This window comes from Etheostoma cragini, chromosome 12 (genome assembly GCF_013103735.1).
Source record: "Etheostoma cragini isolate CJK2018 chromosome 12, CSU_Ecrag_1.0, whole genome shotgun sequence".
Classification (NCBI taxonomy): domain Eukaryota; kingdom Metazoa; phylum Chordata; class Actinopteri; order Perciformes; family Percidae; genus Etheostoma; species Etheostoma cragini.
In genome coordinates, this window is record NC_048418.1 from 9,215,163 (window position 1) to 9,231,764 (window position 16,602).

General features: G+C 38.9%; 1 protein-coding gene and 2 long non-coding RNA genes across 3 annotated transcripts in view; 1 reads left to right on the top strand and 2 right to left on the bottom strand.

Moving 5' to 3' along the window:
• The window catches only part of LOC117953948, a 6,610-nt gene extending 4,504 nt beyond the window's left edge, over nt 1-2,106 (bottom strand). The window contains exons 1-2 of the long non-coding RNA XR_004658724.1: nt 2,021-2,106; nt 957-962 (exon numbers count right to left, since the gene is read on the bottom strand). This is a non-coding gene — a long non-coding RNA (uncharacterized LOC117953948). The remainder of the gene's footprint in view (nt 1-956; nt 963-2,020) is intronic.
• Nucleotides 2,107-13,030: 10,924 nt separating this feature from the next.
• Nucleotides 13,031-16,602, bottom strand: part of LOC117953947 — a 26,206-nt gene continuing 22,634 nt past the window's right edge. Inside the window, exon 3 of the long non-coding RNA XR_004658723.1 lies at nt 13,031-13,129. This is a non-coding gene — a long non-coding RNA (uncharacterized LOC117953947). The remainder of the gene's footprint in view (nt 13,130-16,602) is intronic.
• Nucleotides 14,757-16,602, top strand: part of st6galnac3 (ST6 (alpha-N-acetyl-neuraminyl-2,3-beta-galactosyl-1,3)-N-acetylgalactosaminide alpha-2,6-sialyltransferase 3) — a 62,869-nt gene continuing 61,023 nt past the window's right edge. Inside the window, exon 1 of the mRNA XM_034887363.1 lies at nt 14,757-14,997. Within this exon, the coding sequence (XP_034743254.1) occupies nt 14,980-14,997 (18 nt within the window). The 5' untranslated portion in view covers nt 14,757-14,979. The remainder of the gene's footprint in view (nt 14,998-16,602) is intronic.

Here is a 16,602-nt window from a genome sequence, read left to right on the forward strand (position 1 = left end):
TTTATATTCGTATTTGAACAGATATGTTCATAGAACTTTAGCCAGAAAGTGTCCGAACGTGGACACAGTTCCGTTAACGTAGCTATAGAATAGTGTCTTAGTTGTATTTAGACGGACATAAAACGCAGAATGAGGACTTGTTTTTGTTTGAAAACATACCTGCTATCCGCAGTCTTAATCGTCCATCAACAGCAGGTCTGATCAAAACTTTATTTAAGCACGATTTCATAAAATGATTTCTTCGTATTAAAATAGAACTCCGTTCATGTGAAACTTGTGATATTTGCATGTTTTCTCCAATATTGGATGTATTTTGACATGTTTCAACTGTAATGCCTGTTTTGTTGTGTTTCTTGCATGCATCACTTTGCTTTTTGTTGAGTAATCAATGTACTTTATATAGAATATTTAAGTGCTATCTATCTATTTATCTATTTATCTATCTATCTATCTAATTGGGTTAGGCACTTTCACCAACCAACCTTAATGTCATTTTAAAATTATGCATGTTTGTAAATGTCTGGTCATGTCATTCAGGAAAACTTATTTGTTAGTATCTATTTTTTGTTTGTGTGTGACAGTGCGATGGCGACTAGCTCAAACCAGAGTCTTCTGCAACCCTCCAACCGGCAAGGAAAAGCCCCAACACTCCATGCTGCGAGACCTGACCACTAGAATAAAAGGTCCGATTCCGGTGTCGGGGTACATGAGAAAGGTCCTCACCAACCCAGTGACAGTGAGTGGAAATCAGTCACCCTAAACATCTGGGAGAGGTGTTTCAGTGTTAGTGTTTAATATTCAGTTTCTGAACTCTATAGGCACAAGCCAACGGTTTGGTGACACCGTCTGAGCCTTACGTCATCATTTTGAATTAGTCACGGTGATACCGTGTACCACGGTACATTAGGGAGGTTTGACTGTATCAAAATGTGGAGACCGCTGACTTTACTGCACACCAGTCTCTGATTATGCATTAACATACGTTCCTCTAATATTAGTCAAAATCATTTCTAAATTCAACTTTTTAAACTGAAAAATTAGGTCTAACTTCATATACGCAAGGTTTATTGACCTTAAATTCTAAAAAATAAAACTATAGTGGTTAGAAGTTGGTGTTAGTGGAAGTGAAAAACATGCGTCAAAAGTGTCAAAACAAATGTCAAAGTGTTTTGACCCGAGAGGTCGGATGGAAGACCACACAAAGGTTGAACTGTTCCTTTTATGTGAACCTCTTTTGACCCTCTGCCGCTGCTCATCGTCCCTCGTTCTCTTTCAGGGTTACTACGTGAGGAACAACATGCTGGGATTGGACGGAAAGTTCATAATCACGTCACCAGAGTGACACATTGGGTGAGCGTCGCCTCGCTGTCCTTCAGCCCTCACCGTACTTCTTCTTGTAGGTAACATAGGTAGAAATTGATGGGTTGAATCTCTCTGGAGTTGAAGTCCATGTTTTCCAGTGTTTTTTTCTCGTTGCAATGTGCACCTTTGGATTGTCACAAATGACTCTCTGCTACAAACTGCTGTTTGAGTAAATGTGTCAGAGCTAAATCTGGGTCCTAGTATTCAATGCGTTGTTATGACAACGACAACATGTATCCTTATGTTTTCAATTGAAATGGTTATTGATTCTATTCCATTTTATCTTTGATTCTATTGTTGCTATCGGTTACCAGTTTGTTTATGTTTGAATATACAGTAGGAATGTAATGATTTCTGATGATTATAAAATTTGTCCGAAACACTTTATGAAATATTGAAACCATCCAGACGGTATCGTACAAAACCTGAAACCGGTGATTTAACGGCACCGCTCTTTTTACACAGTTTAACAACAAAACTCTGAGTGAACATTACTAGCTAGTAGCCCACTGTAAGGTTGAGGATGGCCTCATATAATATGCACCCTGCTCTGTTAAATACATGGATATGTCTTGGCAATGAAATACATTTTTTAATTAATATAGGCTATTTTTCAGGCAGGTGCCTGTGTCAGTCTTCTGGGTTAAAATGGAATTACAGGTTGTTGTTACTCTCTCAGATTTTGATCAAACCTTGTATATATCAAGAATGTGTCCCAAAACCAAGACCTGTAAAATATTTCTGTTCAAACGTTAGATAGCAAGCAAAGTCTACGTAGACAGTAATATATTTTGAAAATAAAAAGTGTGTTTTGCTTCAATATCTGATCCTTCTGCTATTATGAAACACAATTTTGGCTGTTCATAGCATTATGTCTTTTAATGTGACAAAAACGCTAAACAATAAATGTGCCTGGGCTCGTGCACCGTGCACACACTATGCTTGTTACACAAACACACACGCGCACACACATGCAAAAGATACATACAAAGATATGACGGTGCCAATCCCCCCTTCATAATAGCAATGCGTCAATGGTACAAACTCGCCTGGCTTTTAAAGGGAATGCGAGAGGACCTCTGGTTGGCTTTTAAAGGGGCGACTGTTGCTCAGTGTTAGAGCGTTTGCCTGCCAATTGGAAGGTTGGTGGTTCAAACCCTGGCCATGCAGTCCCATGTTGGAGTGTCCTTGGGCAATACACTGAACCCCAAGTTGCCATCGGAGTGAAAATGTGTGTGAGTGTGTATCTGATGAGCAGGTGTCACCTTGGCAGCCTCGGCCACAGTGTATGAATGTGTGTGAATGGTGAATGGTTCCTGTACTATGGAAAACTGCTTTGAGTAGTAGTTGTTAAGACTAGAAAAGCGTTTTATAAATCCAGCCCATTTACATTTAAAGGGAAAGGGAGAGAACCTCTTATTGGCTGTTAAAGGGAATGGGAAAGGACCTCTGATTGGTTGATTGGATGTTACGTCCAGAACACACCTTTGATTAATGAAGACACTAAGTACAACCCTTTAGAACCATGTGCCTGGCGCACCGACCCTTTTTTCTGCTGTCAAACTAGCAAAAGTGGATGAATAAAGGTTGAATGAATGAATTAAATTACATCAAACTACCACCAGATGGAGCCAAGGTGAAATACATTTTTTAAATACCAACTTTATCCAACCACACAATTTGCTCATTAAACGTGGCTGGTAATGTGTACGTGGATAGGCACAATATCCATATTTATACATATTTAACTGTAATAAACTACTGTTGCTAACATATTTGTTTCGGTCCAGGTTCATATCAGCCTATTTATTGATTGATTAAATCTGGGTTTGACCATAGACTTTATATTAATGTTAACGGTCTTTGGGTCTGGCTTGACTCTCATCGGGTGTGACGCGTTATGCCCATAGACCGTTAATATAAAATGTAGTAAAATGCTAGACTATTGTTAACATTTTTAAATACTTTTTCACATGATACTTTTGTATCTTATCATTTGGAGATTCTTTCTATAAAACCAATAAAATTAACCTCTGTCACTGGTTGGAGTAGATGCCACTAGATGGCAGTCTTACCATTCAAATTCATTCATGTTGATGCAAACTACATATCTCTTATTTTCTCAACAATAATCCTGGTGAAAAACTGGCCAGATTATGTGTTGTTTGTAATGCGATTGCTAGCAAAAATATAGTTTGCAGGGTTAGGTCTCTGAAAATGCAGTGAAATGTATATTGCGCTGTAAGACAACCTATACTTTGGTCACTTGAAACACTTTTAGATTTTCTCATACATTTTACGACCAACATCTCATCTACATTGAGGCTGAGGTAATAATGCTGGCACCCCAAAAAATGCCACTGCTGATACTGTATGAGAAATTATGTTTCATAGCAGTGGCAGATTTTAATAATGGGTTAGGGTTAATAATGGAGCCTAAAAGATTGATGGTCTCAGCCTGGGAAATTAGAGACAGCAGCAAATTCTCTCCTACATGTTGTCTTTCAAGTAATAAAGATAAGGACTTCTCCTGTAATGTACAGCTTGATAAGGAAACGTCCGGAACAATTACTAACAATGGCTTTTGTATAATAAATAATGAATAACAAAATGTCGGACTACTGATCAAGTGATAACAGTAACTGTGGAGCATTATCATCTCCTGGCACTAATTACCCCTTCATGATAAGACTGGGGGGTCCTTCTCTTCTCCCCAATCTATCTTTTTTGTAGTCAGTTGATTTAGGCTGCTTTACAACAAAAAGTGTTAACTTCCTACAGAGGCTTTGGTCCAGCAGCCCCTGGTCTTGTACTCGTGAGGGCAGTTCAGTAATCCATCCATAACATTAACAAACCAGCTACCTAGATTTTGGAGGCCTTGCTTATGTTCCTGTTGATGTGATCTTCTCAGTGCAGCGTGGAACTGCATGAAATATAAAAAAAATATACTGGCAGCCCTGTGAGTTTTCTATTTATTTGTCTATTTATTCAGGCGATGGGGGAGCAGTAATCTGTGGCCCCCTGGTGTCTGGGCGGAGACAAACATGCTGGTCGTTAGGCTTCTGACAAACCCCACAGCTCTCATTAGTGAGGAAGAGATGGATTAAGAGAAAGACAGAAGGTGGAAGAGAAAAGCGAAATGAGAGAGAGAAAGAGAGAGACAGATGGATGGAGCAGCCTTTCTCAGACTTGTTTGTTTGTAAGGAATGCCGCAACCCATTTTTCCTCCCTCTCCTCCATCCCGTCGCCCTCTTGTTATCTCTCAGCACAAACTGCTGAGGATTAGTCCAGGCCACAGGGGCTGCAGCCAAATGCTGCTGAACCACAGGCACAGCAGACAATTGCATGAATGTTTAATTAAACCACAGCGGGGTTATGTGTGAATTTAGAGATGACTCACAAGTTTGGTAGAAAATGGAAATGCTTTTAAAACGTCTCCACAACAGATCTGTTATTATCAGGTACGTAGTGTGACATGTACTTATGACCGCATCAACAGCTCTGGGGAGGTCTGATTTCTAGCTTGAAACTCTGGCTTGGATTGAATACTTTTTGTATTTTTTTAGTTTGTTAAAGGTTTTTTCCCATTAAATTCATAATTTATCTTAAGACACTGTGGAGTGGTCACTCATCAAGTTATTACAGTTTCTGTTGATAGAGCAGGTGCAAGTACAGATACACAGGGCTTTGATTAAAGTAGCAAAAGCTGAAATCTCCAAATTAAACCAACCGCAAGACTACCACTACACTACTACCAACTACAGCAGCAGTCTAGCTAAGAAAAACAAAACTTCTATACTGCCTTAAAAACTAATGGATCCCTGAGATCTACTGAGGCCAAATCAAATAGTCATCTTCACCCCATAGCCATCTTCACCTTTCCTTCTGTCTGTTGTTGATTATGTTACATTATTTTTACATTACTTTAATATTATTTTACTTATTATATTATACTCTTGTTCCAGTATTTACGCTAAGCTGAGCTGAGCTGAGCTATTTTAATTGGAGTTGTGTTTGTGTCCAACAGATGAAAGTCCAAAATTCATAATTCACCCTCTTTTACGTCTCTTTTAGCAGTTAAATGCTCCACTATGTTTACCAGCTGGTTACTAACTGTTTCTGTCTGCTGTTGCTAACGTGTTATATACTGTGGGTGTTTAGACATTTTCCCTTGAAAACAGATACCTGCGCGATGTAGGGCACAGAGCGTAGTGCAGACACTTCAGAGGCAAAGCGCAGCTAAGGTGTGTGTCTCTACTGCTTCTGGCTAGCTCACATACAGTTGTTATCTCATTGGTTGTACATTGAAAGGTCAGCAACAACCAAAGTTGAAATAATTTGAAAGATGAGCGCAGTGCTTGGCGACAGTTTCAAGTGGTGCGCCACGCCAAGGGTAGAGCTTCCTTCTATTTCCCTCCACCACTCTCCTCATAGGGAAACAATAGCAAGGCCGGCACAGAGCGCTAATCACGTTCAGGCAGCTTGGTCGGACAGCTAAACAATGGGCTAAAACTCACGGAGTTCCTTAAAGCCAAGGAGAGCTGCAGAGCCACATCAGTACGTGCAAACCTTTTTTCACATGGTCACGTTCTTTTCAAATTGTTATACATTACATTGTTATCATAAAATTGTGGGTTACAGATGCTTTAAAACAAAAACGTTTTTTACCTGAATATGTATAAAGGAATCTAAACATTATGATCCTGAAGATAATATTTAAATTGTCTGTCTTCCATCAATGATTTCCATCATTGATTAAAAATCAAGAGAGAAAGTAATGTTGTGAATTATGATCGGACTTCACTAAAAACTTGTTCTTGTTCTGAAAAAGAATAGTATTGACTCCTGGAGTACTTACATTATTCATAAAGTGTTCACAGCGCTTTCATTCATTCAGCTATTGTTTTTCCAGAAAAACTCCACTGAGCTCCATCCAGCAACAACCAGCCTGTCTGAATACTGAACAGCTCCTTACGCAGCAACTTGCTCAAGGGCAACACAGAATTGGAGGTTTTGTGTTAGGGTTAGCTGAATAAATGCTGAATATACAGTACTGTGTGTGTGTGTGTGTGTGTGTGTGTGTGTGTGTGTGTGTGTGTGTGTGTGTGTGTGTGTAAAACCTTTTTTTCACAGTTATCGATACCAATGGATTTCGTTCAGAAATCTTGACCTCGGCAACAGCAGCTGACAAGACAGTCTACCTCAAGGTGCGTCTAGGAGCGGATTTTAGTTGCTCGGTTGTCATGGCATTGTTGTTGTTCATCATATGAAAACTCATCTTCATATGATATCACATCTGCATTTTCAATAGCAACTGGGTCAAGTGTAACGGCTACTAAATGAACGTTGAAGAGAGATTGTTTTGTCAACTTTACATTTGGCCCACGGATGTACATTTTTAAAGCAGCATAGATGTCACAAACACATTGAACATATTATGCTGTCTTTGATAGATGATAATTATACTGTGTGGATGCCAATACAATATTTTGTGTCAACTTATTAATTAATTTGGTAAGTAGCCATGTAATAAGTGGGATAATGTAGAACAAGGCCAATACGACCCTGACAAAGTGATCAGGACCCTGAAGCAAAGCAAAGGGCTCCCGAAACAGCCCGAAAGCGTCCTTAAATCCTCATATAAATATAACTGAAACGTTGCACAGACACTGCATAGTACATGGTGATGATGACATCTATCAGAAGTTTGTTTTAGTTTAGACACAATACAATGATCTGGCTAATGCCAAAATAAACAAACAATATGAATATAAAAGAAGCTTGTGTTTTAAGATGAACCCTTACACACTTTAACAAAATGACAGCGTGCAAAAGGACAGATGTTAATTAGATTTCAACATATGCTTCTCTTCAGTAGAGCAGAGACAAATCTGTCATATTGATTCATGCTAATTCATTCTGGTAAGCCTTCTTGGTAGCAGAGAAGGAACGTAGGACAGCAGCTTATCCACTGTTCCCGTAGCTGGAGGCCATCTGATGTGCTAGTACATCCTCTGTACAGAGTGGTAAGTCTGAAATGCTCCACTTGAGTGTGAAAGTGCTGCTCGAGTTACACTTTATTCAAGTCACAGCGAGACTATACCTGTTCTAGAAAGCGACTATTAGATTGCAACTACATTTTAAGTAGTTCATTAAAGTCAAATCAAGAGGTGTCTTACACCAGAGTTGAGGTTAGAATGATAATTAGTGGATCACCTTTTTTCATTTAAATTCTTTTTTCAAGAGGCTACAGTTAGTTTGCACGCGTCTGTAATAGCAGCAAGACTAAGAGGACTGAATGGGGTGGAAGTTTTTAGATAGCACAGAAAGTTGAAAAAAAAATACATTAAAAGAGAGCGTTGGTGAGTTTTATGGAACGGGATGAAACCAAATTACAATGAAGTTCCTGCGTTGTTGTGCTGGTGAACTTTCATGGGAGTCATTACAAAGTAATCCTTTTTTCCAATTACTAAGAACAGGCGCTGTAGTGGATGCCGATTTGTCTTAAAATATGAATGGTAATAAACTGCTAAATAGAGCATCCATCCATCCATCCATCCATCCATCATCTATAATCGTTTATCCTTTACAGGGTCTCGTGGAGCTGGATTGGACGAGACACACTGAAACACGATTGTTAATTGGCATTAAGGTCGAGAATTACAAATGGGAAAGTAAAAACTGACAACTACAGATTTCCTGTTACCTCCCTCTCTTTCCATCTCTTTTGTCTTCAACTCCAAGACCAGTCTCATCCACACTGACAGTCTGTGAAGAGCGACTTGTCTCCGTCAGCTGGGAACCTTCACCTGTGTCTTTGTGTGTGCGTCTGTCAGCACAGGAGGAGGGTTTCAGGCATCATCACTCAGGCGTCCCCTTACTGGGCTCACTGAAGCCTGGGAACCAGACCAACTATCGCCACTCTCATTAAGCAAATGGACCCAGGTACTCTGAAACTGAAATCAAAGCCCTGCTTTACAGCGTAGTGTCCAGTATTTTTAGACAAAAGCTCAGAAAGAACTGAACTGCACTGAATTGGCTCCACTGTGCAGATATTTACATGTATTCTTTACTGGTGAGGTGAACCTCATTTAAGGATTTTCCCGCTTTTTATTGGATTAATTAAGCACTTGTGTTTTCACACCTTTATACCCACACATCAATGTATATGATGTTTCTGGTTTCTCCTGGTAGAATTACATTGTCAAGCTGTTTTAACTGTGTGTGCGTTACGTCATTGTTACCCATGCTAGTGACGTCGCTATAGGGAAGACTGTGCTGTTTGATACACCGGCCACTCGAACAATTCTTCCCCGACAAAAAATATCTCAAGTCTTTTTCCTCTTGCATCATTAGGTCAGAATCTCACGGTTTTTGTTTCCGTTATGACCTGCACAACAAATGATATTTCTGTCAGCCTCAGCAAAAAAGTGTTGTGGAAAAGTTACTCTATTAAGAGTAAAAAGTTGGTTTGCATAACAAGACATCCTTAACTTTTGAGTGTGCTTTTAATAAACACTGCCTTCCCATTAAGTTATGCACAAAAGAATTTGAGAAGCTGCAAAAATTAAATATATTGTGCATAATGTTGAAACAGCTTTGTAAACACTTGAGTTTTGAGGTCTTTAGTCTAAATAGACTTCACCATTCCTTCACCAGCAATTTACTTTTCTATGACCCTCTAAAAGGATTGGGAAAAGAGGCACGTCTTCTGTACTAGTCTATTGTACTGTTTTATTACAACCATGACCTACATGACTTAACCTCTGCTTTCTCATCTTACACATCACACCCCACTATTATGGTGGCCATTTCAGTAGATTAGAAACTAAATGCACACTTCCTGCATTGCTGCAATACTTAAAATACTAAGTTGCTCCTCTAGTAAACTAGCATTCACATGAAAATAAAACATTGAGACCATTCAACAAAGCACACTGGGTAATAATAAATTCAACACATGAACTGGTTGCTATGGACTCGTCACTAGGCTTCCTCAGTCATTGTATATTTTAGCATATAGGTTAAGCTGCCAAAGCTGAATATTATCCAAAACTCAATTTCACAGACAAGCGTCAATTTTGGAGTATGCGTGCTTCCACTCCTTCCTGCTGAAATGTCTTGAAAAGGCTGTCACTCCCCAATGTGAGAGAGAGAGCAGATTTGAGTCGCGCATGCTTAGACTTAAACGGTTTACAGCATAACGTGTCATACACGATGAGAGTTGAGTCAGTTTGGATCTGGTCGAATGCAGATGTTAGTTGTGCATACTCAGATTTAAACGGTTTACAACATAACTGTCATACTGAAATTTGTGAAATCCATGAAATAATAAACTTTTTTCATTACAAACAACAGAAGATGGGAATCATTTCAAAGAAAAATATTATTTTAGCTATCTATAATTGTTTGATTGCTAACGTTAGCTCAAAACGCTAACGTTTGATTACTAGATTGTAGTTAAGCTAGCAGTCATTTAAAAATGTTTTAGTTATCTATAATTGTTTGATTGCTAATGTTAGCCTTGAAACCTTTGAGCTAATCATCATCATTATATTTCATTTTCATGTCAGTGACAGTGCTTTGGCAACAGGTGGCACAGTTAGCTATAGGGTTGCTTTCTTAAAGAAAGCAACTCTAAACTTGTGTTGCTGTCATATTGAAATTTTTGATGGGTCAGACCCAGCGATGGGGGGCCAAGAGTGAAAGTTACATGGAAAAGTATGCACCAAACAAGCCACTTTGAAATTTTTGGAAGTTTTCATGAATATAAGACAGAGTTGGGTGACCCTCCCCTCAACAAAGAATAAAAAGACATGACCCTCCCCTGTTTTCCTCCGGTGATCCATTCCATAAATACCGAACAGTCTGTAACTCCAATAATATAGCTATCTATATATAATTACAATGGTATCTTGTATGAAACTGGAAAACAGCATTGTTTCCAATTGGGAGTTTAAAGTAAACTACACGATTTGAACATTGGGCTAGATGGAGAGTAAAAAACTAATTTGAAGCATGACGGCATTGTGTTACAGTCCTCAGCTGTCCTGAGCTTGATAGCTGCTTATCACATCCAGATAGGTGGCGAGGTATCATTCACAGTCTCCTAATCACCCAGAGGTAATTTCAGATGCACGGTGTGCAGATGACCTTCGCTTTCTCTTTTTGAGAGGGGTGAGCACTTGTGAGAATTAAATTCGTGAGGTGCCTCTCAGAGTTTGAGGCTTACTTTTTTCATGCTCTGTTTGAAAAGCTTTAAAAGAGGAGAGGCAAAGATGAAGAGGGGGATTTGGCGATAGCCCTGATAGAGCTATTGATTTGTTAAGAGGACCTGCTTCACACCTGGCTAGATTCAAGAGAAAATAACTGAGAAGTTTAATCAATGTGCCAACGGCTAATCAGAAGAAGTGAGGTATACCAGCATCCTGTGGTTACCTGCCAGAGTGTTTGAGTGGATGTTCCTCTTTCCACTAACAAGTTTTAGTAGATTCATGCTTTTTTTGTGTACCTGTAATTACAGATGGTGTGTATCAAACATATTCTGGGTCAGAAAAAAACAACCAAGATTAGTTTCGTTCATTTCCAAACAAACTGACATCTTGAAGAATTTACTCAAGGTGTCATGTCATCTGGCATGAAGTCAGACTGCTGCTGAACTCATTTACAACCCTACAGGCAGGAACACACAAAGGCAGCATCTGAATAACACAATGGTGAAGACGGACAGGATGTTTGCCAGGTTTGCATTACTTTTTCTGATAATTGTAACCGTTTCTGTGAAAACTATACAGAAAATCAGTATTATAAACTAAAACATTTCTGTAATACAGCATATCAAAGAAGGGTAAGTTGACGGCTGGGTGTTTTTCTTTGGTGTCTTAAAATGAGCTTATAGCATTTATTTAAACCTCTCGGTGATAAATGCTGTTTTGTCAAGACATTTAGCAAGTTGTATGAACTGAAGTGTCTTTTTTTTATTTGATATAGTTGACAGTAAAGAGCAACAAGTAGCAAGACAGGAGGACAACATAAAAAAGTCCCAGACTTCATAAGAGAACTTAACTAAATGAGCCACCAGTAACGAATGTGGTTGAAAAACACCATGAAATAAGATTTAATATTGTTTGTTTTGGGAAGTTTTTAAATTTGAATTTGCTCAGTCCTCGCCGCAGCAGTTCAATTCTGACCTGCCGCCTTTTGCTGCATGTCATTCCCCGTTTCTCTCCCCTTACATGTCTAAGCTGTCCTATCAAATAAATAAATGCAAAAAAGAAATCTTTAGATTGGCCTTTTTTTTATGTAAACAAAAACAAAGTGAGTGCCATTAAGCAAAAATTAACCTACCCCTGCCAACCACCTTAATCTGTAGCTGCTAAAATATTCTCATACCCAGTTATTTAGGATTATCCACAGACCTGTTGTTTCATTTGGAAACCATTTTTTCTTCTTCTACCGATCTACACCCACCAACTGTATCACCATGCAAAAGGAAGCGGATCCTCGGCTGAGCTGTTATTAGTTTGATGAGTTCAAGATTGTGTATACTCTGTTTAGGTTCGAGATAGTAGTTGAGTAGTTTGCAAGCTGAAATTGTATTTTTGTTTTTGTGTTGAACTGTCCCTTTAATATGACAGAAATATGCAAATTAACATATAAAAAAATTGGGACAACAATAGCCAAATCCCTAAAGATTTCATCAGTTAAGTTAATGTGATACAGCACCTCTACTCCTGGAGAGGCAGTTAGCAGCTGACCCTGTCAGCCAAATTCTTCCTGTATGATGTTTACATGTTCTCATCACCATGGCGGCTCCTGTTTCCTCCTGGTGCTCCGCTTTCCTCCCACAGTCTAAAGACATGTAGAAAGGGTGGATTTGATACTCTAAATTGTCAGCAGTGTGAATGTGTTTTTCCCACTGTGATCGACAGCACCTTGACCCCTGGAGGCCTCTAGTCCTTCTCTGACCCTGAACAGTATCTCATCTGTTTGCGTGTATTTCATAATGACTGCTTTTAGGTTATCACTGAGATGCAGTTGGAAAAATAAATAAACCTAATTTGGCTCACTCGTCGATATTTTGTGATTGAATCCGGGAAAGTTTCCCCAATTCCAACCATGAACGCAACTCTTCAAGGCAAATCATCTCAACGAGTAGTGCCGTTTCTATCAGGATCCCTGAAAGGTTTCCAAGATATCATTTTAGTTCACTGCAACACTTTTGCATTTAGATGAATTTAGCAATCACTGAAAACCTGTATCTGAAGACCTGAGTTCATCTCTCTATACCACCTCCCTAACTATATTCTCAGATAGGAAACTGTTTCTGTGTATACTCCAACCATAATAGCCTCAATGCAACATTTAATCAGCATGACTAAAATAAATTATACATGTTTACAATAGAGGGCAATACAGGGATAATGTGGCCTTTTAGATTATATAAACGATAATTAAAGGTGCTCTAAGCAATGTCATGCGTTTTTTTTCACAAGCCATCACTGCATCAGTGTTAGCATGTAGGCGACTTCCACAATGTGCGTTCATGACTGAACCAACTCCTTCTTGATGTTATAGGCTGGAACACTGTTCGTTCTGGTTCGTGGTGCAGCTTGGAACAACTTGTTTTTGTTGCCGTGTGTGGAGCCTGGGCTGTCTACAGAGACAGAGGGGACAGGCAGCTAGAGAATAGTGAGGAGATGTTTACTGTATGTGACAAAAACTGTTGTAACCTAAAAAATGTGTGACACCGCTTAGGGCACCTTGACTGACGATGTTTGAAGAAAAACCAAAGGCTGTTGAAGAACACTCCGGCCCTTTCCATTTTTACAAGGAGCCCCGCTTGTCCCTCTTCTTCACTTTGAGAACCACTGCATCAGAAAATGTGTTTTGCACTAAAAATATCAGATCTGTGGCAAATGGAAGGAGGGACCAACTCCGCTGTGAATTTGCAGGATGGATGTTTTACAAATTGATTGTTTCCCCACAGTAATATTTTCTTTTCACAAATAGCACAATCGTGTTTTTTGTTAACATATTGATCTTGTTATCACATGAAAATATCAACATTGGATCCTTGATCATGTTCTAACATGATTTGTTTCTGCAAAAAATTTATAATTCACAATGCAGAAATTTGTACCAACAAAATGAATCGTACCTCGAAATAAGTTGTTCTGCCAAGTTAACTTGGTCTCTGGTCTATGGTCTCATTCATGTTGTCAAGGCAATTTTATATATAAAGCCCAACATCACAAATCACAAATTGCCTCAAGGGGCTTATGTTGTCCTCAGGGTCAATTTGACCCGTTTTTTCTTTTTAATATCAGGAACTTTGCTTTCTTTCAACCAAATTGCCTAAAAATAACATGGATGCCATCCAATGTTCTGCAGGTAAAACGAATGATTACTTTCACTGAATTCTGTTTGTTTTATTGAAGTTGAGGGCATTTGAAAAAAAAGTGACCAAAACCTCAGAAGAAACAACAAAAAAGAGACAAAAAGCGCTGAGAAAAAATAAAGAAATTGTTTTTGTACAATTAAAATTTTAGGTATATTGTAAAATAAAATGTAGGCTATGAAAAAAAAGCAGCTAAAACATTGGAAAAAGCAAAAGATTATGGTTGATGGGAAGACAACACAAGGGTTAAAATCTTCACAACAACCCTTAATAAAGTAAAACTCCACATTATTGGGGAGAAAAATGGAAAACACCTCAGGAAGAGCAACTGAGAAGGGATAACCTCTTTCAGAACGCCCAGACGTGCAAAAGATGTGTACAGAATAGACCAAGTCAAATGACAACACATATGAGCATGATGACAAAATTATAGATAAATTGTAAATGTATAAAGAATGGATCCAGTACTTGTTACAACTTGTTTTGCTTTACAAATCTATTAGACACATTATGAAATGTTTGGAATGGAAGTTGGGCCCCCTGGGTGTGAACAACTCCCTTTGTAAATGGATCCAATGATTTTCAACAGAGAGATCCCAGACACTGCATTGGGGGTCACCTCCACAGCCACCACTCTTTAGCACTGGCACACCCCAGTTATTTTGCACCGGGATCAGGGAAAAACAATTTTGTACCTCCGTGTACTGTACTGCACTGTATAGGCCTAGATGGATATACATAAAGTCTTATGGCAAAAAACTTGGAATTACAAAAAAACAATGTATGAAACATATTTGGAAACTGTTTGTTTCCACTGGTTAAAAGGATCTCTTGTTTATTTCACACACTGAAGATGAAAGATAATGTGTCAACCTGCAACTTGCTTTCTGACAGCATGTTGTAAAAGCAGAGGTCTGGAAATCAGCGGCCACCACGTGACGCAGACGGGGGCGGGGCTCTGCTTCTTTGCCGGCCAATAGCGTCGCAGCGTCGGTCCAGGTCCAGGCAGGCTCCATGGGGAGGGGGAAAAACCCGAGAGAGGATACGAATAACGGTACACTCCAGTATTTATGGAGTCGATCCCCGCTTTTAACCGCACCACATCGGCGTCTCCTGTGATGCATTCATGAATAAATGTGTTTACAAACGGACGCGGTGAACGGCGTGTTGGGGCTGACGAAAACAAGCGGTCCACCATTGTCTGCGTAGAAAAAAGAATGGCCTGGATGTGTAAGGTAAGAGGGGGTTTCTCTCTCACACTAAAAAGGGAGGAAAAACGCACAAGTAGCGCATGACGTGGTTGGATTTAGTGTGCTATTTAGCAGATGTGAGGTCAAATGTGAGCTAATGGTGGTGATGCTCCGTGGAGGTAATTAATTAACCTTCCTCTGCTTTCTGTCTCCTCGTCTGTTTTTTGCGGGACTCTGGATTTGTGATTTTTGCTCGTACACATGAAGGAAAGCCAGGCCCTAGTTTTTTTGCATTCAGTCCATGTTTTTGTGCCATTGCTCGTGAAAGAAAAGCAGGCAGATGCAGGCCATGCAGCCAGCTGTGTTCACAGCATGCCTCATGACACGTTCAGGTTTTTACAGGAGTTTACAACATCCACAGCTGCCTGCCTTAACAGATGAGGTGAAAGTTGACAAAAAGTTTCCCAGTGACTCTCTCTGTTGCCCTCTTTTTTTCACCCTTTTCATTTCAGTGTAATTCAATAAATAACAGTAAATTACAGATGTCAACATCACCGACACTGTGAGGGCTGAAAGTGCAGTTCGTCCATGGATGAGACAAAACACACACTTTTGCTAGTTAGAGTTTATTGATTAATCTGGCACTGCCATGGCTTATTTTCTCTCCATAAAATGTCATGCAATTGTGAAACAGGTCCATCACAGTTCCCTGCATGGAGTTTAAGGTGACCTCTTCAGATTGCTTATGTCTGAACAACAGTCAAAACACCAACTAGTTATCCTCATCGAGTAGCTGGAAACATTGAATTACTGATGATGATTTTTTTCTTGATAAGTGACTTAAACAATGAATCAATAGTTGTCGATCAACAACTTAATCAATTAACTGATTAACTTCTCACATTTGAGAAGTTGAAAACTGCAAATGTTTATTTGTTAAGGAAAAATGACTCAAAAGTAAAATTGTCGTCCAGATTAGTTGCCTAATAGTTTCACCTTTATCATCCATTAATATGCTGATTCATTTCTGGATTTCTTAAATAAGCATTTTGTCTATAAAATATTGAACAACACTTTGATTGATGGTTCCTCCTTCCTCATGGACCTCTTTCCTCATTTTGCAAATGGATTCAGTCTCTAAGTTTGTGTAAGCAAAATCACACAATACTTTGAAGTGATGGGCTGGATTACAGTTTTTATGTTTAAAACAACACATTAGCTTGTTGGAGTCAAATATTTTGAACAAAAAATTAGTTGCTTAGTAAGATCATAAACAAAGTGTTATTCTGATGAGACTTAATAAACACTAATATTGAATTATCACTAATACTAGTTGAAAATCATCAGCATCATTTCTCTACCTTCAGAAAAAATCTATGTGTTTATTGGACTCAGATTGTGCATCACAGTGGACATTTTTTGTTGGGTTTTATCAGACTTCATGCTTTATAGATAGTTTCATTTTAAGTTTTTATTCATTTAAAGGCACTTTGGTTCCTGTCAATACTCCAACACCCGTTACATGGTACAAACTGCACAGTGATTTAAGGAAAAGGGAAAGAGCTGTAACTAACACCAGCTCTTTGATTCTTGTAACATTAGTCAGATGTAGTAAGTGGCTATAAGTTACATAGTCAGATTCAAATACCC